This window comes from Melospiza georgiana, chromosome 7 (genome assembly GCF_028018845.1).
Source record: "Melospiza georgiana isolate bMelGeo1 chromosome 7, bMelGeo1.pri, whole genome shotgun sequence".
Taxonomy (NCBI): domain Eukaryota; kingdom Metazoa; phylum Chordata; class Aves; order Passeriformes; family Passerellidae; genus Melospiza; species Melospiza georgiana.
The window spans coordinates 15,039,772-15,066,278 of record NC_080436.1 but is presented as its reverse complement, the minus strand read 5'-3'; the positions used below and the strand labels follow the sequence as shown (position 1 = coordinate 15,066,278).

The 26,507-nt window shown below is 42.8% G+C and overlaps 1 protein-coding gene across 1 annotated transcript in view; it reads left to right on the top strand.

Moving 5' to 3' along the window:
• Nucleotides 1–2,799: 2,799 nt before the first annotated feature.
• CCNYL1 (cyclin Y like 1) overlaps nt 2,800–26,507 on the top strand; it is a 34,045-nt gene continuing 10,337 nt past the window's right edge. Inside the window, exons 1-7 of the mRNA XM_058028240.1 lie at nt 2,800–3,043; nt 15,343–15,417; nt 17,676–17,710; nt 19,333–19,433; nt 21,507–21,542; nt 22,279–22,330; nt 25,696–25,815. Coding sequence (XP_057884223.1) covers nt 2,800–3,043; nt 15,343–15,417; nt 17,676–17,710; nt 19,333–19,433; nt 21,507–21,542; nt 22,279–22,330; nt 25,696–25,815 — 663 coding nt within the window. The remainder of the gene's footprint in view (nt 3,044–15,342; nt 15,418–17,675; nt 17,711–19,332; nt 19,434–21,506; nt 21,543–22,278; nt 22,331–25,695; nt 25,816–26,507) is intronic.

Sequence of the window (26,507 nt, the reverse complement as noted above, 5' to 3'; positions counted from 1 at the left end):
TTTTGTCATATTATCCTGGTAAGTCAGATCTGAATTAAGACTTTAAGAGTTACTTTGCCAAAATGGAGCAGGAAATGAATATTCCTCGTCACTGCAGCTAAATGAAAACATGCACAGATATGGAAAATTACTCTTTACTGGTGTACTGAGGTATGTGGAAGCGGAAGCTTAACTTCTGGAATGACAAGGAGGTGGAACAGTTTGCTGTTTCTGTGACATCCAGGGATTAAATTCAGCTTCCTCTTCTTAAGACCTACATGAATAAGTCCTCACAGGGACTACTGATTTCTTTCCTCCCTCTGCAGGTTTGTATAAATCCTGATGCTCCACAACAGCAGTAGCACAGGGGAAGAGCAGCCTTCGTCTCTCTCCCTCTGCAGAATTACACACTGAGAACAAGTATGAAACCCACAGGAAACTTCAGCCTCTCTGAGGCAGAGGAACCAAAACCTTCACACCCAAGTAGCAGTGAGGCACATCACACACTCCGGCCACTCTTGAGTTTTTCACCTATAGGCACAAGTACGTGGGGTTTTGGCTCCTGGCCCCAAAGGCTGGGTCCTGGTGCTCAGCTGCCCAGTGAGCCACTCCTGCTCACTTCCTCACCCTTGAACAAGGATTTTCCACTGCCCAAACCGCAGCTTTGGCAAAGGATTTCCTCGAGGCTGCTCCAAAGCTGAGGGTCAGCAGAGGTCCCAGCTTGCTGCTGGGATGCCCTGAGGCACTTGCTCAGCTGCAGCGCCCTTTGCCCACGGCTGCAGCAGCAGACAGACTGGCTTTAGGCACGGACCCTGGGCATGGCTGCTGTCCTGCTGAGCTGAGCAGGTTTGCCTGTGCCTCTTAGCACTGCTCTGCATGGAGCAGCTCACCTCCAGCGGCATGGAGCCCCTGGAAGGGGCCCAGCAGTGCAGCAGGAGTGCAGCTTGCTCAGCCTCTCCAGAAAATAGTCAGCCAGGTGCAAAGAGTGAGGGAAGGTATTGCTCTTCTCGTGCAAGAGGAAATTGTGCCAGTTTTCATATTAAAGAGTGCAGTTGCGAGCCAACTCTTATTCTTGCTTGAGAATTAATTACTTCAATAAGTTACAGCAACCCTCTAGCTTCTTCTTTTTCCCACCATGCTCACAAAAAATCAGTGTGTGCAATGCCAGAGGGAAGAAAATACCAATCTCTCAATGGCTATTTTGCATTTAAACCCTTTTTCTCTCCCTGGCCCAGGTCTGTCTCCTGTTCCACCCTGGCCCTTCCTAGAACTGGGAGCAGGACTGGCTGGCCTGCAGCTTTCCAAGCAGAGTGCAGAGGCTGCAGAAGGACTTCAGTTGGCCTGAAGTGGTTCAGGAAGAGCTGAAAGCAAATCTTCCCCAAGGCCCTGGTGTAATCCACAGCAAGGTCAGATTCCTCTGGAGTAACAAGGCTTTGCAAACTGTCAGTAGCATGCAGACAGGCTTAGCTAACACAGTTTAGAGAAATTGCTGGTAAGTGAAAAGGTATCATTCATCTGTCTGATGGAATAATCCTCATATAAGACTATAAATCATTTGGTCTGTCATTTTATTGTGCCTGGGATTAAGTTGTACAAATTCTGGAAACACAGCATCTCTGACTTCCTCTCTTCAACGAAACTACACATGGTTTGCCCAAAAACTCCCGTGTTTGTCATCACATGGGAGAGCCAACATGGGGATTTTTCCTACAAAATGGGAGTAAAACCCTGAGCCTGCTTATCTTTGGAATAACTGCCAGCACGATAGCAGAGTTTTGTAATACTTTTGTGTGTTCCTAAGTCTTCTGCAGAGCCATTCTTCTTATCGGGGGCCAGAGTTAAATTTTTGTAGCGATAGTGGGTTGTTTCATTGCAGAACAACGCATGTTTGCCTTTATCAGGGCCTCTGACTGCTGTGGGTATCTCGCCCTCTAATCCATCTTCCCTGGAGTGTATTTGAACATTCCAGTCCTCTGAGGAGCTCTCAGGTAGCTGAAACTCAGCAAGCGAATCCGCAGCTGCTGGGGACTTTGAGTGCTCCCTGGGGATGCGGGCGGCCCCGTGCAGTGTGGCATTCCCGGACGGATACGGCGCACGGCAGGAGCGGCTGCCCCGGCCCGGGAGCCCTTCAGCCCCTTAGAGGGAGGGGAGAGGCCGGCCACGGGCTGCTGCAGCTCGCGGGCCTGCGCCGGGGCTGCTGCCGGGGCAACGCGGCCGTTGTGGCTCGTGCTCCTGCGAGCGGCTGTCCCCTGCCCGTCTCCCGCCTGTCCCCGGGCTGTCCCCTCGCTGTCCCCCATTCCCGCACGGCCGTTCCCAGCGCGCCCGCGGCACGTGCACGCCGGGCCAACGCGAGCCCCCCGGGGGCGGGACCGAGCGCGCGGCGCCGAGCGGGCGTGGCCACGGGGGCGCGTCTGAGGCCTCGCGGCCGGCCGTGCGTGCGCGCGTGCGCGTGGAGAAGGCGCGGGGAGGGGAGGGCGGAGACGCGGGCCGGGGGAGGGCGCGGCGGCGGCCGCGTGACGAGCCCCGCGCCCATTGGCGGAGCGGCCGTCACGCGGCGCCGCGGCGGGAGGCGATTGGGTGGCGGCGGGGCGGGGCCCGGGCTCCCTCCGGCGGGCGCTCGCGCGAGGCCTGTGCTCGCCGCGTGCAGGAGGCGGCGGGGCGGTCGCGCGGCCGTGGGGGCGGGCGGGGCCGCGCGCGGCCGGGGCGGGGGCGGAGGCGCTGAGCCCGCCCCGCGCTCCGACCCGCCCTGCGCCCGCCTCCCCTCCCCCGGCCCAGCCCGGAGCCGCGCAGCCGGGGCCCGGCGGGGGAGCTCCGAGCTCCATGGGCAACACCGTCACCTGCTGCGTATCCCCGGACGCCAGCCCCAAGCTCAGCCGGGCTCGCGGCGGCGGCGGCGGGGCAGCGCCGGGGCCCGATCGCTGGGCGGACGCGTACCAGGCGGCGGCAGCGGGCGGCGGCGGCGGCGGCGGCTCGGGGTCGGCGGAGGCCGAGTCGGGGGACTCGGATCCCGGCGGCGGCGGCGGCCCCCACCTCCAGCACATCAGCGACCGGGAGTTCCCGGATGGTGAGCGACGGGCGGGCGAGGAGCGCCGAGCACCGCATCCCTGTGCCCTCGGTGCCCCCGCTCCGTCCGGGCGGGCACCCGGGGGGCACCGGCGGCCCGAGGCGCGGCCCCTTTGTCCGGCGGCGGGGGCAGCGCGGTCCCGCCGGCCCCGCGGGGCTCGGCCCGCTCCGCGCCCCAGCCAAAGTTCCCCGCGGCTGTCACGGCGCCGGCACTGCCCCGGCGGGTCCGGCTGCGGGCCGGGACCTCCGCCCGCGGGACGAGCCTGGGGCCGCTCGGCGAGTCCCCGCCCGGGCCGGGAGCGCCTCCCCTGCCGGGCAGCGCCCGGCCCTGCCCGGATCCCGCAGAGGGGGTCGGGGAGCCAGAGGAGAACGTGGCAGAGCCCCCGGGTGCTCCTGGCTGAGGCGGAGAAGTCTTGCTGCTCCTTTCTCCCTAACTATGGATTCGTGACTCGGCCGTAGTGTTCGGGCAGATGGCAAAAGCTGCTGCATTTCCAGTCTCTGTTGAACAGGAGGAAGGAAGAGGGTGTGTGGGGAGTAAGGGAATTAAGAATTACAAAGATTGTGTGCATATGACATCACTGTGCTGGACGTGAGTAATTTATACTCTGGCTGTGCGGGGTTGTAACTGTGGACTCATGACACCGGCGCTCCTTGTCGCGTAGCTCTCGGTGTTCCCAGTTTGCTTTCCTTGGACTCATGGGAAGGTACGTGTGTGCTGCTCGGATGGCTCGCAGTGACACCCGGAGCGCTGGTGCCTCAGAGCCGCTCTGTGGGCATCTCCTGCGGGGCCGCGCTGCCCGAGGGGCTCCCCACGCGTGTAACAGGTTCGGGGTGCTCCTGCTGCCGCCGCAGCCGCGCGGTGCAGTCTAGCGCCTCATCATATTCAAAACTTAGTTTAATTAACAAACATCTTGCTCTTCCTCTTTGCAATTATAACCACACCTATGCGAAAAAGATTCGCTTGGAAAAAGATAGTCTGCCTGACATCTTTAATGTACGGTGCGTACAATAACAATAATCACTGTAATCCGTGCTCTTCTTGAACTTAAAAAAAATTTTGCTATCAAGACTCGTTGCAGAAGAGTGTGAGGAGACCTTCAGAAATGGAGTTATTCAACTTGCAGGGTTCTGCACAGCACCATATGGTGCAGCTGTTCCAGAAATGAGATGGAACAGTCAGCCCCTTGGAGCTCCTCTGAGACAGCTGTGCAGTAGTAGAAATTATGTTTGCTGCCTAGGAGAAATAAACCTTCATTTTTGCAGGAAGATTATTACAGAACTCTCTCAACTCATTAGGGGAGGAGGAGCTAAACTCTCTAAAGATTCTAATAAGCCAAGCAAAAATGCCTAAGCTGAACAAATCTCTTCAGGAATAAGGGTTGTATTTGTTTGAATCTTTAGTACGTGATCATGTCAGCTGTGCTAAGTAACAGATTTAATTGTGAATTCATCCATGTTTCAGGACTGGCCTTGAAGTAGAGATGTATTTTTTTTTTTTAATTTGCAAGCCTGAATAAGAGTGTATTGTCCAAGAATAAAATACTAGCTGTCTATCACAAATTTTACTTTTGTGGCTATAGAAACTTGAGTCTTCAGGCAGGAGATAATCCTAGAATTAGAACTGCATAAGTGGTATATGTTTAAGATGATTTTAAAGACTACTTTTACAGTGGTATGTGGTTCACTGTTGCCGTCCAAAGTTGATCTGCTGCAAGTAATAGATGATATTTGAAGTTTTCTGATTGATACAACTCTTAAGGGGTGCAGAAAATATCAAAGTTTGATACCTTTATTAAAATAAAATTCAGGATGGTCAATTTTAAAAGTAAAACTTCTTGTATTGATTTTTGAATGTTACAAAGCACTCCCTGGATAGAGTTGAAGTTAAGTTCAAAATGTAAAGCACTACTTATGAAGTCTGAAATCAAGTGTTATGATCCAGACTTTATGACGAAGTTAGAAGTGAGACAGCTATTTGTTTAATTTAATACCTCCTATGAAAGAATAAATATCTGTAATAGACCAGATAGCAATGCTTATTCCTTTTAAACTGTAGGATGTCAAAGCTGTTGGCATACCCAGACCATGCAGACAGCCTGCATGTTTCTGTGCTCTTGACTACTAGAAAGTATTGTTTTCGTTTGGGGGATAAAATGTATTTCTGTAGTTGATTATTGCATAAGATCATAGGCTAAGATGCAAACCTAGTCTATAATGGGAGGATGAGAACCTACTGACTGCCCTTGTCTTGAATCCTTTGGCAGGGAGAAAAGAGAAAGCTGCAAGGAAAAAAAGTCAAGATCATTTTGGCTATTTTTGTTCCATGCTGCTCAGTTCTAGGAGTTTCTAAGAAAACAGCTAAATATATCAGAAAGCTAGCATCCCAGTGGGATGGAGATGCTTCATTCCTTAAGTTTCTACCTCTGTGTTGTTTGTTGTTCTAAAGTCTGTCTTAAGTACTTTTGCACTTGCTTTGCTAAAATTGAATGTTTTGGTTGTATCAGGAATGCAGAAGTTACCGTCTGAGCTTTGGCCTTTTTGTTTTGTGTTGTTTTATAGCTTTGTGTTGCTCTTCCATAGCGAGTGGAATGTCTTCCTCGCAGGTCTGTGCTCTTAGTGAGGATTAATCTGTAGCTTCTCCAGCACTCTGTCCTTAACAGGCACTGCTTTCCAGTCAGCACTGCTTGGATTGTCTGTATCAGATCAGAAGGAAACAAGAAAATTCTCACTTTCTTAAAATGGACAAACTACAATGTGGTATTTATGTATGACAAAAAAGCAGTGGTAGGTGGAATGGAGGTAAAACACACAGTAAAACTGAAAGCCTCATGTTTCAGCAAAGGTTAATTCAAATAGGAAAGGTTTGTCAGATCCTCTACTAAGAGAATTTAAAGCGTGACCTTGTATTTTATGGCTCTCAAGATCCTGAGCCATAACCTATTTGGTGCATGCTTTCTCCAAACAAGAAATAAGCCTGTATTTGTGGCTTGATATGCTAAGGCAAGTTGGATTAAGTAAACAGGGAATAAACATAACTTTGAAAACAGAAATTTCTTCCAAATAGTTTCATGCCTACTGCTAATATTAAATACCAAAGTCTACCATGAATCTAAAGCAGCTAGCTGACTTTTCAGCTGAGCATTAAGTGTTCCTTAAATGAACAGTTCAACACAGTTTGCATTGACCAGAAAGGCTTTCCTGTCTAGTTTTAGTAATGGTAGCTCTTTCATCTTAGTGTGCCCTTCAGTGGGCTGTGGTGATTGGTATGGTGTTTAGTTTGATTGTTTGGGTTTGTTTGGTTGTTTGGGTTTTCCCCTCCAAATGAGTGTCTGCTAATCTTTATTTTGGGCTTCTTTTTTTGTTTTCCTTGAGATTTTTTTCTTGTTATGTAGGGGAAGAGCTTCTTACGGCTGACACTTTCTTGCTAGATTTCTATGTTTAAACATATATCTACTACTTCAAAAATTCTTTGATCCTTGGATAAAACTAGAACGAGACCTTGCTTGGCAGATGTTTCTCACTTGTACTTGAAATCGTCTCCCTGCCGTGCTGCTGTTCACTGAGTTTGAGCAGAGGTTTGAGTGCCTTGAACCAAGGGGAAGAGTGCTGCCCTGCTGAAGTGGTGGGACAAAGTGACCTGGTACCCTCACCTGAATAGCTGGAGATGGAGAATGACAAGACAGTCATTCTCCATTCCCATTTTCTGGGAAAGGACAGTCAAGGATGAGAGGGAACAGCAGATGGGATCAGGAGAGGAGCTGAGTGGGATGTGATCATCACACACAGGTTAGATGGGAAAGCAAATGGAAGAGGACTTTGAAGAGGGGTGTAGTAAGTGAGGTTTACCTGGCTAGTGCCTTGAGTAACTCTTGAAAGCTTCAGGTTGTCTGCATGCTGAAGTTATTAAACAGTGTTGAAGGTGAACAGATATTTGGATATATTGGTTGTCTGTGATCTGGTTGTCTATACCAGGTTGTCTGTAAATCTCCTTGCAGAAGGTCTAAATACTGTTCATTTGTTTCTCTTATATAATTTCATCTTATTTCAGGCATGTGGGTGGAGGTTTTTTCCTGGTTTATTTTTTTTTTTTTTTAGTTTGGGGTTGGTTTGTTGTTGGGTTTTTTTTTAAATCCTAGTTAAAATGTTAGTTAAGTTAAAACATTTTGGTGCAAAGTATCAGCTTTTTAATGCCAGCAGTTTTGTTGCAGGGAAGACCTAACCATTTTATGTTGGATTTTGTACCTCTCTATTTGAAGATTTGTAGCTGCATAGGTTGACAAATACTGTTGTCTATTTGGACACACATGAAGCCAGATCTAAAAACCAAATGATGCTCTGGTGCCTTTTCTTGGTATTCCCTCTCCTTTTTTCCTTGTAGTTACCGAGTTTTTCACCTAACTTAGACTCCCTCTTGGTTCCCCATACCTGTCAGTATCCCCTTCCAAAAACTGACTAGGCATTCATTACAGAGGTGTTTGTAGCAGTTGCAGATAGTCCAATACTTCATATTTGCCAAGATCACAGACTTTCTGTAAGCCTGAAACACCTTCCATGTTGTTACCTTACAAAGCTTGATGCCATGGCCTCTAGAAACAATTGTGAAGTACCTGTAGTGGAAATCACTGAATCACAAAGTCATCAAGGAGCAGCAATGAAATTTACCTATAGAATTGGGAATTTGAAATAAAATAATTCCTTGCTGCAACACAATATTTGTATTTCTGTTTTTATGCTTGCATGCTGCTGGCAACTAAGGAATCCTCTATCCTTTTTTTCTCTTCAGTAAGTCTTGGAGACTTTTGCAGCAAGCAAGTAAACCTTAGGTTTTTAAGAATAGTTGGTATAGAACACGTGTACATGAAGCTCATGTGGAGGGAGACTGATTTGTGTTTCTGGTGTGTTTTTCAGGCTTTCAGCATAACAGGTATTGAAAGGAAATATATAATCAGAGGGGTTTGGTGAGACTTGCAGAGCTAAGGAAACTGAATTCATTTTAATCTGAATTTTTTTCTTTTTCTTCTTTTTTTAACTGATTCTGTGTGACTTACCTCTAGCATCCTTATTCTCTGCTGGTTTTCTTTAGGAGATTTGCTGCTTTCCCTCCTACCTGCAGGGTAGATGTAGAACTACAGAAGTTCAGTGGCTAGAAGTATGTGTTCTCTCAAGTGTCATCATTGTGGTGAGGTCATACCAAAAAGCTGACTAACAGGGAATGAACTCTTGCACAGCCAACAAAACACAAAACCCTACTCCTCCCAGATTCATATTGCACATTAAATTCCATTCCTAGCCGTGCTTCTTCCACATACAGGGAGAAGGAAGAAGTTACTGTGGGAGGCAGGAGGGAAATTCTACCAAACATGAAGAACCCAGACTTTGCAGCTGTCTATCCTTGCCAGCAAGTTTATGTTGAGATTTTTAAACCTATCTGGGTTTTTTTTTCATTACATCTGGAGTTTGAATGTGCACTTTTATTTCACTCACTAGAAAAATAATGTTTTCAGAAGAAAACTCTGAATGTTTTGATTACAAGAGATAAGTGAGGATGGTACTGACTTAAAGAAACTTGGTGCTATGTATTTAAATCTGTAGTAAAGCCAGGTGAATAAAATTGAAGATCTTCCTTGCAGGTGATGTGAACATCAGGATTACCTAGACAGCTTACACAAAAATCCCCCTAACAGCCAAGCAGCATTCTACACTGTTTGACGAGCTGTGTGTGCATAGCACAGCTTTGCTTCTGTTTGTGGTTCTGAAAAGATCTCAAATCATTGCAGTAATCAAACTTTGTTGATTTTTTTTCCAGTTTAGTGAAAACTAACACTGGCTTGTTATGAAATGTGTCAGTCAGGCTCAGATAATAAACTCCTGAATGCCAGTATATTTCAAAGACTAAAACAAGTTTTTCTGTAAAGCTCTTGGACATGTTTTGTTATGTGGGTAGTTATTTACAGAACAAACTGCAGGTAAGGTCCAGGCTTCATTTGAAGTTTGCAAATGCGAGCAATTGGAAGAGGTGAAAAATGTACCACGTGCCAGTCCTTCAGGTGGCATGTGACACCAGCAAACACTGCAGTGTCCCTTGCTTTGGTCACCTGCAGACACAACCTGAGACTGGAATTTCTGGTACTCACCTGTTCTGCTTTCTGAACCATGGCTTGGAAGCGAGGCAGAGAACATGTGAGAGTGTTATGGGAAGGCTTTCCTTATGCCTGCTGCTGTCAGCATGGATCTAAGAGTCTAAAATTTAGTTGCTCTATAATGTATACCAAAATTTGGTTTGGTATGGTATGGTTTGGTGGTTTGGGGTTGTTTTTGGTTTTTTGTTTGGTTTGATTTTTTTGGGGGGTTGGTTTTTTGTTTTGGTTTGGTTTTGGGTTTTTTTTTTTTTTGTTTTGGCTTATCAGTTAGAAAATTAGAGCTGCGGACTTTGACTTTAACCTCTGGTGACAGAGAGTTGTGTTATGTGTGAAGGTCGGTGTGGGGAATAAAAAGTGACAGCATAGAACTAATTCTTTCTCTCTGTCCTTTAAATGGTCCTAAATTAAATGCAGTACAGGAACACATCCCTAACAAAACATTAGTTACTTCCACAATCTAGCTTATGAGCTACTGTTTTCCTTCTAGTTCAAAGATAAAATCTTAGGGGCATCTTGTTTACCACTGTTTTAACTTGTCCTGCTTTTGCTGTGGAATTTGGGGCACTCCTGATACCCTGCCTTGGCTAAAATCTGTAGAAGTGCCTGTAACCCTGGCAGGTACATCAGGAAATATGTGGAAGCCTCCTGGCTCTGTTTGGTCCCAGAAAGGGAGGGTGGGTGTTGTGTTGTGTTGTGTTGTGTTGTGTGGAACAGATCTCAGCCGTGTTTCCCCAGCTGGGTCTGTGAACAGGGTGCAATAGGAACATTTTGGGATGCCCTGGGGAGGCTGTACAGACTGGTGTGCATACTCCTGCACTTGGAGAAATGAAAGAACACATATTAATATGGTATTGATTTTTTTTAGTCCACAGAAATTAACAGATTACTTAAACTCTAGGTAGTCTCCATCCAGTGTTTAATATTTATCTGCACTTTTGCTTTCTAAAGTCTTCTGATTTTAATAGCAAATTTGAAATGTTTACTCTGTCAGTTTCTCCATTCCAGCTCTTGAGTGTGGTGTAAAAGAGCAAATAATTCCTTCCTAATTAAGAGTTTGTTTGTATTGTATATTGAAGTGATTTCTGCATCCTTCCAAAACAGCAGTGTGGACTTAGATATGTGCTGGGTATTGGTGATGATATTACTGCTTCTGTAGTAGTGCCATAAAAATTAACTGACATCTATTAAATAGCTATAAAATGTCCTTCTGTGTCTATTGTGTAAATTCACAATATTTAGAAATAATCTTCTAACAATCTTTCAACAGGGAGAGTTGCAAATAGAAAGCAGGCTATGCGTGCTGGCCTCTCTGGTGCATTTGGAGTGGCTGGGACAAATAAACAAAGCAGGTTAAATGTAGAAACCAGAGTTGTAACTTTTTCCTAAAAGGTTCTGGGAAAAAAAATAGAGTAACATAATTTGAAGGGGAAATAATTTTGTATAAAATTATTGTTAGGAGTAACAGACTTTCTGAAATGGATTGGCAGATTTGCTCATCTAATTTGTTTTATTTTTTATATCTTTATTGGCAGTGTTAAGTGGCTTGCATCTTTATAGTATAAGGTAATGAAATATAGGGGGAACTCAAGCATTAGTCACAGCTAGTAAGTCATTGAGCAAGTGACAAAACACAATTTACAGCAAAGAATTTATTGTATTATTTAATGCTTTAAAGTTGTGCTGTATCAAAATGTTACTGCTGTCTAGCGAAGCAAAGGATGAGGCTAAAACTGTTAAAGGAAATGCAATAATTTGTTGTTCTGCAGTAGTGAAATTGTCAAAGGGCTGCTACTTAGTGTCGTCTTTGACTGTCAGCTTTATTCACGGGATAATACATGTAGCAGGATGCAATGTGTAAAATGTGTTTGTAATAATTAGAAGTCACCCGTGGATGTGTGTAAACCATAGATAAGTAGCTAGCATAATAAATTCCTAAAAGCTACACACATTCTTACATGGCATGGATAAAGTGTTGATGTGGATTTTGTGTTATGGAAAGGACGCAAGATGCTGAGCTAGGGCAGAGGATTGCCTTTCAGGTCGCTGTGAGGTGCCCTGTGGGGACTGTGTGTGCACAGCAGCAGCAGAGGTGGTGGGATTGTGTGGAGTGCAGGCCACTGCAAGGATTCCTCAGAGGGGGAACGGTAGCAGCACACTCAGGGTGATCTGACCAGCCTGGTAGTACACATGAGTAAATGGCTCTGAGGCATGCAGGGAAATAAGGGGGAAGGTTGTTTTTAACACACTGTTCTCAGACAGGTGCAGGGCCCTCGTGTAGCAGCATAATTGTCCTGCTCTCATAGACCTAATTTCTGGTGGGAATCTTCCCTTCTCACATCTCTATCAGTAAGTGTGAGGGTCTGATAGAAAGTGTTTTGATTTATATTGAGTTAATAGCCTCTAAAACAAAAATGTTCTGGGGCTGTTTTCTTGCTTTTTATATCATCCTTTCATTTCTCTTTCTTGTTTCTGCATGTTTTAATTCCCATTATTCCTGTTTACCCTGTGTCATACATGCTTTCTTTTTCTGTTAGCTTACTGTGAAGCTTGAGTTTTCTGTCATACAACTTCTGATGCAGCTCCTACTCAGGACTTACCCTTCCCTTCAGGGCTAGTATCTTGGCTTTGGACTCATAAGTGCTGCCAGGATGAAGTATTAGGAGTTGTGCTTGGTTGTGAGTCAAATTGTTTGCAGACAGATTTATCTCTTCCTCTGCCTTTTCTTTTGCTGTTTCCCATTAAATTTTACCTCTGCTCATGCCCTTATCTGCCTCTTGCCTTATGTTTCCTTCAGCTGTATTGCTGTTGCTTTTTGGTACTTCATGAGCAACATTGGCAGTTCAGGACGAGCAAATCACATGCCTGCTTTTTCCATTGCTTAGGAAAAAGCATTGTCCAGGGAAAATGGCACAGGCAGGATGGTTAAGGTTCTCTGGCAGCTTCTAAGGGGAAAGCTGCAGGAAGGTGGTCTGTTAAATGCATCTTTCTTTGCAGTCTCTTGCCAGACCAAAGCAGGTACACTGTGTCTGCTCGGGCCATGTTATCCTGGAATAACAAACCCAGCTACAGTTGGTCTTGATCATTTCTGGTGGGATTTCATACTGGGAGCTGTGTGATGTGTCTTGGACTATTAGTACCTTAACTCTGGTTGTATAATCTGTGTTGTGGGTTTAATGTGCTGTGGCTGCTGACACACCTGCCTTCATCCAGCAGAAAGTGTCTGGCAGAGCCAGTATGGAACTGGAGCCAGTGAGGTCTGTGATCCTTTCAGTTCTGTTCCTCTCCTTAAATGTGTGGGTCTGCTTGGCTCAGGGGGTTGACTCATGTGGCCTTGTCAGTTTTGTGTCACTTGGTGCATGCTGCAGTGCTGTGGATCTTCTTGCCTGGAATGACAAGAGGACATTGCAGAGACATCTTGTCTGGGATGAAAGTTGGTTATGTTCATTCTTGTGCTTTTAGTCCTAGACCTGATTTCTGGCATGTGAGGGGCATGGATATAGGGACTGGCAGAGCACAAAGAGAGGCAGAAGCAGTGTAAGAATTGAGCATTAACAAGTCACGTGGTTTCAAAGTAAATCAAAACCATAGGGAAGTCAAGATAGTAGTGTATTTCTTTAATGAGGCGAGGGAGGATGGGTGTTATCCTGTATTGTCTCTTCCCTGGGAAAAAAAGCATCTGTCCTGCTTAATGTTTATCAGTGACCTGGAGGAGGTGATGGAGGATGCCCCGATTGCAGATGGCAGCCAACAGGCAGTGTGCTGGAGGCTGCTTATTCAGAGGGACCTGGACACTGGGCCAACACCAACCCTATGAAATTCACCAAGAAGAAACACAGGGTCCTGTTAGGAGTTACTGACTTCAGTGCCCTTTTCCTTCAGTTTTCCTGTGCTTTTTCCTCCCCAGTTTCCCTTGCTGCCTTTCCCTAAATATGGCCCAAGACTTGTACAGTCCTACAAGCTCTTCCCTCCCATTCCATAGTGAGTCTCATAGCCCTGTAGACATTAGTCCCCAAATGGGAAAGGTGATCTAGGCTCTGTAGACCCTCATTGGAAGCTTTCAAGGCTCAGCTCAGTAAAACCTTGAGCAGCCTCATGTTCTACCAAAAGCTGATTCTGTTTTCAGCAAGAGGTTGAACTGGAGACCTCTGAGAACCATCCTAACCTGACTTACCCAGTTATTCTAAAAGTTGCTGCTGAACTGTAAATAAGTACGTTCTCAGTCATTTGCTCTGTTTGCATCATAACTTGCTGATAATAATCTGTATTTTAAGTCTGCATATTGCAGTCTTGATTGGCCTGTTGATGATACTTCAGTTACTTACAGGCTGACAAAATACTTCCACTTCTGAATCACTGTTTGTGTTGAGGTTGTTAATGCAGTGCTAGCATTAGGAGCTGTATACTGTCTCTTAAATGTGATTTTGTTAAATCAATGTTAGAAACTTATCAGACTTGTGGACAAGTTTTAAACAAGTTATACTATTTTGTTAAGATGCTACAAGTGGTACTTAAAATGTGGCAATATGGCATGCTATTGCATGCTGGGTTTTTTATTTTTTCAGAGAATCAACTGTGTATCAGAAGTACTCGAGGTATGAGCTGTGAGGCAAATTCCACTCTAGGGCATCTAAGCCAGGACTTTTTACATTTTACTGCATGAATAAATTCAGGTATCTGTTCACTGTGTGCTGTGAATGAGCACACTACGGTGACAATTGAAATACTGGTTTTGTAAATTAACTTTTTAAAACTTCACAAGATGGTCTCCTTTCATGGCTGACTCTGGTCTTTTTGAGAGGAGAAGGGATTCCCTTTTGAACAGTCTTGGTTTGGTGTTCCTGAACAGATGTTGGCTACTTAAACAGTAGAGATCCAAAATTACAGTGGTCCACATCCTGGAGCAGTGCCAGAGCAACAGGGCTGGACTAAGATCAGCAGTGTGGTAAAGCCGAGTGCCTGGAAAACATGGATGTGTGGACAGCATTGTTTATTCCCAGTGGGAATCTGGAAGGAGGAGTTTTGGGGACCCGTGCACTTGTGCAGTTACATTCCCTCGCTGGTGCACGGGGTGTGTGGCACAAACATTCACACAGTTAGAAGCAGCACCCAGGCACTTTGTGGTTTGGCAGAGTTCTGTTGGTTGGGTGCAGGAAAGATTATGGGGTTTTTTAATTAAAAGTTGATGGTGATTCTTAGCTGGCTTTTCTTTTTGGGGGTGTGGCAGCTGTGTGGGTGTCCCAGCTTGAACACTTCAGAGTGCAATGCTCATGCAGGGGTGTGTGTGCTTGTATGGCTGGCGTGGCCTAAGAGTGACAACTGTACATGGATGCCAAATTGCTCTTCCCAGGACTTAGAGCATCACAGTCCTGGATGATTCTGTTCATGTGTTCCATAAGTCACTGTGCCTGTAGCATGACTTCCTCAGAGCAGCTGTTTCTGCTGTCAAAGCTAAGGCAGCTCAGAATTTCATCATGATGCTCACAATTTCATCAACAAACTTTTGTGATCACTTCCATCTTAATCTAAGGGAGTATATATCCTCTTCTAAAGCCATCACTGCTCTGTTGTGGCAAAGGATTAAAGCACTCATTTGGTTCTTCAGTAACTCCCTTTTAGCTTTACATGGTTTTATTTGAAATTCCAAAAGAACTGAATAGTGTAAGCTCCATGTTTTGATATTTATCAGCACTGTAAATATTAGGTTCTTTTGTAAGACCACAGAGATTGTTTCCTGCTGTATTTGGTACATAAAGCATAGAGGGAAGGACCACAGAGGGAAAGATCAGCAGTGATAATTTTTGTTGCTTTGGTATGATTTTTTAAAATTATTCTCTTGATAAAGTTCTAGCTTTCTGCTCACTGCTGAGCACATGTCCCACAGCCAGCTACCCTAACATGCAGGGGCACAGATTGACTTTTGAAGATAAATGGATTTTTGAGATCTCCCTGTCCAGTTTTTTTTTTTTTTTTTCTCAGAGGGAAAAATGTAAAATTTTTATTAATCTGGCAAAAGTACAGTTCTGTTTCAGGGAGACAGCCCAGTCTACATGGGTTTGATCATGTTTCCATCCCTGTGCTTGAGAACTTTGAGGATGGGTGGGAATTGTTGCAGTTATCTTTTATTAAAAATATCTCCCTTTTTTTGTCCTTCCTATTTCAGATTTAGCCTTGGAATCTAATCCATCTGATCATCCCAGAGCAAGCACAATTTTCCTGAGCAAGTCACAAACAGATGGTAAGCTGTTTTTTTTCCAATTTAACGAAAAAAAGGAAAACATTGGAAAAGTAACCAAAAGTAACAGCTCAAGAGCAGTGCTTCAATTCTTTCAAAGCATAGGGATTAGTAATTTATGTATTTACACAGAAACTTGTTTGTAGACCATTTTACTTAACACTTTAAATCACTTGATCTTTAAAATGCTTAAGTATCAGATTTCAGAGTGCAGTTCTTACTCATCTGAAGGAGCAAGGCTGTCTTCATTAGTGTAATTCAAGTTTCAAGCAATGGTGGGTTTTTTAATGACCAAGGACTGTTTCAAAAATTGTTTTAAAGTAAAAAAGTTGTAATTGAAAAAAATTAATTTTTCTGTAATAAGTAATAAGCCTAAGCCAGTAGTCTAGTTGCTTTTGAATATGTTGTTTTAAACTGTTTTAATAGTTTCAGAGGATAAATATTCTCCGATCCCAGTTTTAATTATATAGATGTATTGGGATTCTCAATTTCTTTGCAGATCATGTATTTAAGTAATAACTCAATTTTCAATTTCTTTGCAGATCCTGTGTTTATCTCATAACTCAGTTTTGAAACAATTGCTATAGCTTGTGCATTCCAAAGGCTGTTAAAAAGTGGAGGCATTTCTATACTGCACATATAAAAATTCTTTTGTCAAATTCTGACAATAGGACATTTTGAAGTTGCAACTAAAACAAAGTTTAAGATAATATTTTTTAAATGCATCTGTTTCTTTTATGGTTGGTTCTTGTTTGAAGCACTGTTTTGCTAAGAAAGTGATGCACTTGAGGTTGCATGTGTTGATGGAAAGCTGCAGTGTGTCTTTTAACTTGGCACAGCTTTGCCACAGAAAAGAATTATTTTGACAGGTCTGTCAGTTGCTGTCCTGCTTCATTCTTGTGGCAAGTGGTAGAGTTGTCAGTTGTATCACCTTTGCAGTGCTCAGACAATCTGTGAGCAGTGGGAACAAGCACTGGCCCAGTTCTCCAGAGGAGATGGTACCAAAGAGATGTACAGACCTCTGTTTGTGGGGCTCTGAGGTGGGTGTTCAGGCAGCCAGGGGGCCTGCCCTGCTCATTTCAGACACCTCTGAGGTGAGCAGTGCTGGAGGTGCAGCTCACACTGCCAGAGCTCATGAGCAGTCCCTGTGCAGCCTTCCTGCCCTGCTCTGAAATGCTCCAGCCACGAGAACAGCCTTCTTGGGCTAGTACTGCTTCTAAATCTCATCTGCATTTCTTCCAATGAAATGTATTGAACTGTGTAGATTTGTGTTCATGCAGAAAATGGGTCCTCTAGGTGAGGTGGTAACTATTAAACTATTCTCTGGAGTTTGTATTGAATTAATTCATTCTTATGGAGAAGTCAGGCAGAATAACTTATTTTCTAATGTCCCCTCGTTCTACTTTAGTTGACCTTCCATAGAATAAGCAGAATTAATATCTGTAAGTTCTCTTTCAGTGAGATGTTATGAGGATTATGAGTTTTGATTTATGAAAAAATACTAAAAAAATGTGGATACTCTTTTCCAATTGTCAGTTTTTCTAAAAGTGTAAGGGAATGTGTCCTGCTAAAAAGGAGTGATGATCTGAGGTTAGAACTGTGGAGAGGTGCCTGTCCATGCAGGTCACATTTGTATACTTTGTGCATGTGTGCAGCTCTCCCTGACACTCTGTTGTATTGCTGCTGTCACAGCTGCAAGTTTAACCTTGCAGTCTCTTTTGAAAGACTAACCCAGTTTAAAATGATCAAATGACAAGGTTTCAGTTGTATGATAAATAGGTGCACAGCTTCTGCCAGCATCTTCTGTACAGTGAAATACCCTTTTACCTTCTGTAATGGAGGGAGAGAGCTCCTAAATAGTGCTGGGCACCTCACTTCCTCCTTGTGTGCCTTTGGCAGGCTCAGGGTGGGCTGGTTTTGCTTCTGTTTGCTGTTGGATGTTGGACCTTGGCTGTTTGAACTGCCTGAAATCCTCCTGGTTTTCATGATCCACAGCATCTGTTCAAAGCAGAGATGTTTTTCCCCTTAGTGTGATGGGGAGTACTTGTTCCTAAATGTACATATGGGTAGACAGAAGGAGTATGTAGCTTACTAGCTTGATAAAACATGGTATCTTTTCCTCAAACTACTTTTCAAGACACCTAAAATAAAATTTGAAGCTTTTAATACTCCCATACTTTAGAAAACTAGATTAATAGAATTGCTTTATTGAATGTAAATTGGGAAACCTTTCAGTTCACATTATTTTTCCTTCTTTCTAGTGCGAGAGAAAAGGAAGAGTAACCATATAAATCATGTAAGTAAACTGGATTCTGTGGAAATAATATTAAGATATTGGGCCAAAGACAAATTTAAGGAAACAACTCTAGTAGTTCTAGGTATATAATCTTACACATGTTCTAAATCTTCCTTAGAAGGGTAAAACTGAATTATCTTTGCCTGTCTCTAAGCAATAAGCAAGCCCAATATCACAGAGCATAGAATGGCTGATTTCAAAAGAATAAAAATGCAATTTTTTTGGTCAGTTTTAAGTATTTCAGAAGAGTAACAAAGAAAATATAAGCTAACCTGTCTGTATTTTTTTAAACAAAAAATAAAACTGCATTAATTTCTTAGCCAAGATGGCAAATCTTGAATGACTTGCTGCTTGAGTATTGCTACAGGACTTATTTTAAAAAGTGTATCCAGTGTGAAAAGAGAATAATGAGCAAATATCAGTATGATAAACAAGTGATTCTCCATTAGTTTTAAAATCTGAAATTATGCCCTGAGCTTCTTCCACAAATATTAGTTGGTTTGGAACTTCACTTACTAAAAAAAACAGCCAAAACAAAAAAGATGTAATGTCATTAATAGGTGGATAAAAAAATAATTGACTAGTAAAGGTAAGAATGGAAGTTAGTAACAAAGCTTAAAAATATCAAAAGTGTCTACTGATAAAGTACTGGTAAGATAATGGTATTTCAAGTCTCTTATTTTGCATGATAATGCAAGGAGTGGGGGTTGATTCTTTTCCCTTTTCTTTCTCTGTCTTTAATATAATTCCAGCTTTGGTCTGCCAATACCAAGGTGAAGTGTGATTGGAGTGTTTTTGCTGGCAAACTTCAGCTGGAATGGGAGATATTCCCAGGCAGCTGTTGAATTTTGAAGGGTGTCAGCATTTTCATATTGAAGACTTTCAAGTTTTAGACAAGGCATTTAAAAAAACTGTGGTGAAAACTAATGAATCTCGAATTGTCTGATTGAAATTCCTCCCTCAATTATGATGTCCTACCTCTAGTGCAAGGCATTCTCTGCAAATGCTCAGGGAAGCTTGGGCAGGGTTATATTGGAGGATTTCTTACAGTACAGAATGGTCAGGATTAGGATGGATGATGGAGCATATTACTAGCTCTCAATAATAATGGTAAAAGTAAGGGTAATAGCAGTACTCTGCTTCCAGATTGCAGATGTTAAACAAGACATGTGTGAAGGGAGCCATGTCAGGAAAAGGTTTTTTTTCTTTGAAATGGTAACATGACAAACCCTCAAATGTTAAACTGGATAACCAGAAACTGGAAAAGTGTAGGGTGTAAAAGAAGGGAGAAGGTGGAGTCACAGGGAAATCTAATAGAGTACATCACAGAGGGAAGACTGGGACACTAACTGAGAAGAATGGAATGGGAGAGAACTGGAAATCAGGACTTGCTGCTTTAGCTCAGCTGTTTTTGCTGTAAATTATCTAAAATCATGTTGTGTATTACAAGGGATGGTTTCTAAATTTATCTTAGACAAAGGAACTAGATGGCTGCAGGGTAGCTTACATTGCAGTAGCAACCACTTGAGGTGTAAAGCCAGAATGTAGTGTGCTAAACAAAAGCTTACAGAATCCCTCTTCTTGAATGTATTTCAGTTCTTGTTTTCATTTTTTCCCCCAAGGTTTCTCCTGGGCAGCTTACAAAAAAATACAGCTCATGCTCAACAATATTTATAGATGACAGCACCGTCAGCCAGCCTAACCTTAGAAGCACAATAAAGTGGTAAGGACCCTTCTCATCACCAAGGGCTTGTAAGAGTGGCATTGTAAGGGTTATTAGGGATTTTCTGGGGGTCTTGTCTGTTCCAAAGCCAACTGCACCCTTGAAATGAGAGAAGCACAGCACTGCTGCTGCAGGTTGGTCATGGAAAGGGTGTAGAGCTCTGGGTAATTGACTGCTGGAGGGAGCTCTTGCTTCAGTCACAGAGCTGTCCTGTTTCAAAGCTGTTCTCATTGTGCACTTGAGGCAGTGTAGAAGTGTGTCAGCACTGTGGCTGTGGGGGTCCCAGCTATGGGTTTCTCTGGGCCTGCATTGAAGGCACTTGAGACAGTAATTCATGTTGGGACTCAGGTGTTTATTATTTTTATCAGTAAAGCTCTCACTACTGTGATCTGGCAGCTTTTCATTAGAAGGCACAAAATGGCCAACAATCTCTTTTTACAAGGTCTTTTAAGGCTAAATTATCCAATTAAGAACTGACACCTAGATTATTTTCCCTTTTAACCCAATAACTGATCCCAGAGAGCCTCCAGTGCAGACTTCTCTGCCCAATTACAAAATGCCACCCAAAGCCATGAAGAAGAAGGAAGAAGCATGAAAGAGAAACCCAGGATGGAATAACATTGATCTGCATAGTGTTCCCTTTTTTCTGCATCTTGGGCAAAGGCCTGGCACTTTGGCACTTTTCACTGGTTCTGGACACTTCCTTCTCATGTATCTCTATCTTCTGCATCTGAAGCATGGTCCTCAGGCAAATGCTGCTGCTGTCACTTCTGTGGAGCCAGCCTGTTGAAGAGCTGGGCGCAGCCCCGTGAGAGTTTTCGAGAATCCCTCGCGCTTCTCTCAAAGAATTTTTCCAACTGGTTCCATCCAAACGCCCTGGGCTTCCACATGTGGGTTTGAAAGTGTTTTGAGATGGGGAGTTTAGGTCACACTGAAAGCCACATCAAGAAATTCTTGACCTGGGAAAACTTGAAATGGATTTTTTGTGGAGTTGCAGGAAAAGTTGTAGGGCTGTGTTTGGTACTTTGCAGTGATATTAGTCTGCCCTCTAGTTGTGGAAAACCAGCATGCTGCTGACTTAGGGTTTAGTTCTGGCCTTTCTGCCTTTTCTTCACGTTCTTGTTATTTTAGGTAGGTGATAATTATGTTCTGCAATGTAAATGGCTGCTGGAGCTATTTTTCTGGGTACCAGAAAGTCAATTATTTGCACTTAGATGATACCAGCTGAGAATTGAGAAGAGAGTTTTATCAAGTAGATTGAGGCCCAGAAGGCTTTACAGATTTAATTGTGTAGTAGAGTTTGGAAATGTCTTAAGTTGATTTGTTACTTTAAAATTTGGGTTCAGAAAGGTATGCAGCATGTCACTTCTCTTTTCCTAGAGAAAAACAAAACAAAAGCCTAAAAGCTTATGCTTGTACCATTTTGAAGTGACAGTGTACATTTTGTACAGCTGACAGCAGATCAGAACTTTTCACGATAGGTTCCTGTGATGGCAATGTTCCTGTTACCACCACGAGTAAAGAAGCTGAAATTTTCCATAGTAGAGGAATGTTAATATATGAAACCTATTGCTTCACTTAGCAGAGACTGAAATCTGTTCTTAGCCACTTCTTGGATTCTGCTGGTATAATACCATCTTTATAATTCTCTTATTTTTAGACAGTTTCTAAATTAGACAACTAGACAGGGTTAAAACATCTGCAGAATCTCTGCAATGGTATATGAAACTCCAAGGAGAACTTACTCACATTTTAGTTGGGAATAGTCTGCATTTGCACTAATTATCACCTAATCAGGAAATGAAGGTACATGTTGAAAATGTCACTTAACACTTACTTTGTTGCACAGATATCTGTACAATGACTGTAAAAGTAGTTTGGCAGGCAGATTTGATTTGGCCAATTTCTGTCCAAACAGTTAAACATCAGAAATGAGATGTGTAGTGCATGAGGATGGGAGAGGAGGTCACTGCAAAATGGATTTGTAACATTCCACTAAATGACAGCTTTTGCAGTGGAATAGTGTGCATGGAAAATGCTTTGTTAAGTCTTCTTTTCTTTTCTTTTTTTTAGTGTAACATTAGCAATATTCTACCATATAAAGAACAGGTGAGTGAACTCTTCCTTTGCTGAAATAGAATGACTTTCTTTTGGAACCAGGCATAAAATCATAGAATCACTAAGACTAGGAAAAAACTCTCAAGATCATAGAGTCAAATATGGTCTTGGTCACTTCAGTGACAGCTGGTGAAACTTGAAGGAGGTGAAAACTCTGGCACTGTGTGCTGAATGTGTTTTCTCTTTCTACCCCTTCTTGAGCAGCTGTGGAAAGGGTCAGTAATGCACCCATCCAATGGCACATAAAACTCCAAAACAGGGAGGGAGGAAAACACAGTTAACTCACCACAAATCAGCCTTTGGACTTTGTTCAGCTTTTCCTGAGTACAGAGGTATGGATTAGTTTTGATGGGTGAAGGAACACTCTGTCCATGTGCAAATCACTCTTGCCATTACAGCTAGTTCCAGCATAGGCTTCTGAATTAGAGCTGACCTTTTGAAGTAATGCTATTAATGAGTTTCGCCTAGTTCCACATTTTGGGGGGAACTTTAGTAAGCATAATACAAGAGCATGGAAAGCTATTCATTGTTTAGCATCTTAAATATTTAATTGTAAGGACTCATCATTAAATGCTTTGCAAAAATAAAAGGTAGCTCTATTCCATATTACAGGAAAAGCTGAACTATGAAATATGTCCCTTGATCCTTTTTAATGAACAATTATTTTAGTAGAACATAGTATTACCAATTAAGTCTTATTGCTAAACCAGAGACTTTTGTTTTGTAGAGATTCTGACAGATCATTGGATATTTTTGATGAAAAATCTCACCCTCTCACAGTAAGTAATTTTTTTGTCCTCTGAGTGTATGTCAGTAACATCTTGATTTATATGGTATAAGTCATAAAAATGTATTAGCACCAGGCCACAATCAAATTGATCTTAAATTATGTCTTTATACATAATACAAAGTGCAAACAGTGACTTTTGAGATCAGCTGGATCATGAATAGAGCCCAGTCTAAATGTTACAAAGTATGTTGATTTTTATGCTTTGACTATAAACAGAAACAATCATGTGCCCATTTATTTTGTATTCCATGTCTGAAGTTTCTTGTCTGTCTCTCTTCTCCCCCTTTTTAATAACTGCTTTATTAGAAGTGTTTTCTGTTTCTTTAGGAAGACCTGGTTAGTAGGTATGTGCCTAACCTTTTACATGACTGCAGACAGGAGAATATAGTACATGGAGCATCACACAAAGTAGGCAACAGTGAGCATGGCCCTTAAAAAACTGGGAAGGCAACATTTTAAGGCAAATGTGCTTGCAGTAACAGCAAGGAGCATTCAGGATGTGATTTTAATGTGACTGGTCCTGGTTCACCTTTTTAGACACTCCTAAAGATGCAAAACCTCATAGTACAGGGAAGCTCAAGAGTAGAGTGTGTGCTTTTCACATCCAGTTTGAGCACCCCTAGCTTAATGCCTGTCCTACAGAACCACTTACTTTGTTTTTCATGTGAAATCAATTTAGCAAAGATCCAGCAGCTTTAAAAATTGAATTTGCTCTGGGACTTACCTGAGTGAATGCAGGAGAACCTATTTTGTGGATCTCAATTGTTAATAAACAGATTTTAATAAACAAGTTAAAATATTAAGTTTGTTAATGTTTCATCCTAAAATAGGACTGGCTGTGCAAGGAATTGTACAGTGCAATATAAATAAACTCTTTATTCAATTTTTAAAAAAAAGAACTTCAGGACAAGAGCTATATTCAAGATTTCTTGTATGGATTGTAGCACTTCAGAGCAAAAAGTGTGGACCAAAACTATTTTAATGTTGTGGTTGATATGGTCACAATACAAAACACTCAATTTTCAGGAGCTTCAAATCCTTTTTTATTCTAGCATGCATGCTTTTTATACATTCTTAAAAAACTCCTAAGTTTACACTTTACTCATTGGTCAGAAGAGACAGAGAGCTTATTGGAATAGAGTTGTAGGTTGCTCTTACTTATCCTCCTCTCTTTCTTGGTTTCTGTGTCAATGACCTTGGTAGGAAATTCTTTCAGGGATAAACATGGATCCTCTTATCAAACTTCTCTCTGGCTCAGAGAAGTCACTGTAAAACCTCTCCCACAGTTTGAAATGCCTGAATCTGTTGTTTCGCATTCAAAATTATTTATGTAAGATGAGCTTCATCAGACAATTTCTTTATTTAACAACCTGACATCCTTTGATCCTTTCTTATAGCCTCCCTCCTATTAAATGAGAAGACAATCATCGTGTCCTCTGGGGAACACTTAAAGGTCTCTTCTATCTTCCTGCAGCATACAGACAGAAATAGAGTTAGGGCTGATTGTCACACTTGTAGGGAAAGGCACACATGGCTTGTTAGTTTCTATAGCAATGATGTTTTGCCTGGGTACCTGCTGTTCCTTCAGGAAGGTTAATTAGCAGAATTAGCAGCAATCTCTGAACACCTTGTGTTCTAAAGATGCAGTCACAAGGAGTCCAAACCCAGCTCTGCTGACCCTAATGGGACCCAGGTACCAGTATCATGGATTTAGTCACAAATACCAGTCTTAGTGCTTCCTTTCTCACTTCCAGTGCCTTGGTTTGAGACAATTTAAAAGGAAAACACTCTGGAATAAGTTGCCTCTGTGTATAGGTTCAACCAATCCCTTTCCACCAATAAGGAATGAACACAAGTAGATGTTAGTGAAAAAATAACAGTTTACTAACAAGCAAAACAGCAACAGACAAAGATTAACAGTAAATAACTGCTAAAAACCAAACTGCTGAATCTCACATCCTGGGGGACCAAGGAGAGACCCAAAATGCCAGAAATATGCTTCCCAAGATGAGAAAGCCACTAACAGCAGTCTCTCTGAGACCAGGGAAAAAAACACCAAAAAGAGAACCCAAAATGGGCAAATCCTGTGCTCAAGGCAAGACCAGGCAGCTGCAAAGCCAAGCCCACACAGCAGCAGGGCCCAGCTGCCTTCCAGAGCCAAGTCTAAAAGCGCCTGGGACAGCATCCACCATCCCCAGCTTCCCACAGCAGGTCCTTAAGACACAGTGAGATTTTGGGCACAGATGGATGAGGAATACAATACCATTTTGGGGTACCTCAGGACATCCAGTCAGCAAAAATGTACTTCAGATGTGCTTTTGTACCACGTGTAGCACAGGAATGAGCAGTGTTCCTGCTCATGCTGTTCCTCATGCTGCATGGCCCCCCTGCAGAGGTAACCTCTGTTGCTCAGTGGTGTATTAGAAGGCTGTGTGGGCAGCACTAAGTTAACTTACATCTGCACTTTACTTGACAATGCTCCCCAGCTATTTCAAACTACAAAACCACAGGAAAACACTGCTTTGCTTACCTTTCAACTGCTAGCTTGGTGTCAAGCAGCTGTGCTGTTCTCAGCTGCTGTCCTGACCATACTGCAGGTCTAACTTGGACTGTAGACAGAAATCCATTCAGTATCAGTCTTGCAGAACCAGTGTGCAGAGCTGGAGCTCTTGAAGTTTCATCCCTCCAGAAAAAGTGCTAAGTATCAGAACATATCTCAAACACTTACTTTAGGATTGCTTTTATGGACTGTTTATTTCTGAGCTTCTCCCCTGTGTTTAGAAACAGTTTAGCACTGTGTCAGAGTTAAATCCAGTTGTTCATTAGTTTTGTTGTCTTTCTGGAGTCTCTCAAGAATGAGTCCTGTGAAGGCAGTGTAAATTACCTTCTAGTGCTACCTGTGACAGAATTACTGCCATGTGTTCTTCAGTGCTTCCTCAGCTGGAAGAGGAATCTCTTGAAGTCTGTTAATTTGCCTTTTGAAGAGCCATTGTTTCCCTGGTGTGCATATACCTGTGATTTTTTGCAGGGAGGATTTTTTTTTTTTTTACATCTCTTTCAGTCTGAAGAATGCTCCATGGACAATAGTTAGCACCTAGCAGTGATGATGGTAGTTCATGCTCTTTCCTGTTGGCCCTACAGATGAAACAAGTGGTCAGAAAAGAGAGACCAGCTAACCAGCTAAAGCTCCTGTGTTTTGTTTGGAATGTTTGCAATATTGCAAGGCTGCTTCTTTCAGGGTATAACTGTGTGACAGGAAATGGGTGTATACACCTCGGTGAGAAGAAATAAGCTGTTCTTTGCAGTCAGTGTTAAGTAGGCAGCTTTTCAGTAACTCCAAGAACTTTCTTTCAGCGGGAGGAGGTCCCAGATGACTACTACAAGCACGACCCTGACCACAAGCACATCTACCGCTTTGTCCGGACGCTCTTCAGCGCGGCGCAGCTGACAGCAGAATGTGCAATAGTCACACTGGTAAGGGCACTGCCTCAGCTCCTGCTTCTGCAGGGCTTTCCCTCTCCTCCTGCAGAGACCTGGGCTGAACTGGCAGTGAAATAGGTCAGAGTATCTCGTGAAACCCTGTTAAAGACAGCACAGTACAAAAAGTGAGTTCATTATAGATTTCTAAGTAGTCACAGAAGTGATTAAATAAAAGGGCAATACTCTTTTCTGTGTATAAGTATGTAATGCTTAATTACTTGCCCAATAAAACCCTGTTGGTTTCATAATACATAACTGACTGAAGAAGCTTGAGAAGAGCAGAACAGTGGGATGCTGTAAACTGGGGTGTGATTAGATCATACACAGACATTTTTTATTTCAGCTGTGTGCAGGGGAAGGTGTTAGTTTTGAGTTCATATTAACCACAAGAGTCTAAAGGGACCAAGAGTCAATCCTATAGGAACTCTAGAGAGGATCTTTCTCATTATGTCCTTCAATCATTGCCATCTTTCTACCAAACTTTTTTTTTAATTAAGCCAAAGAGGCAGTAACTTTGTTCCCCGGGTGAGATGGAGGTGCTTAGAATTTAAGAACAATAGTACATTACAGTTTGTTGTTTGATTTCAGAAAGCATGATGGATTTAAAAATTCATCAATTACAATTATTTTTTAAATTTATATATATATATATTTGTGTATGTGTGCATATATGTATATGAAAGGAA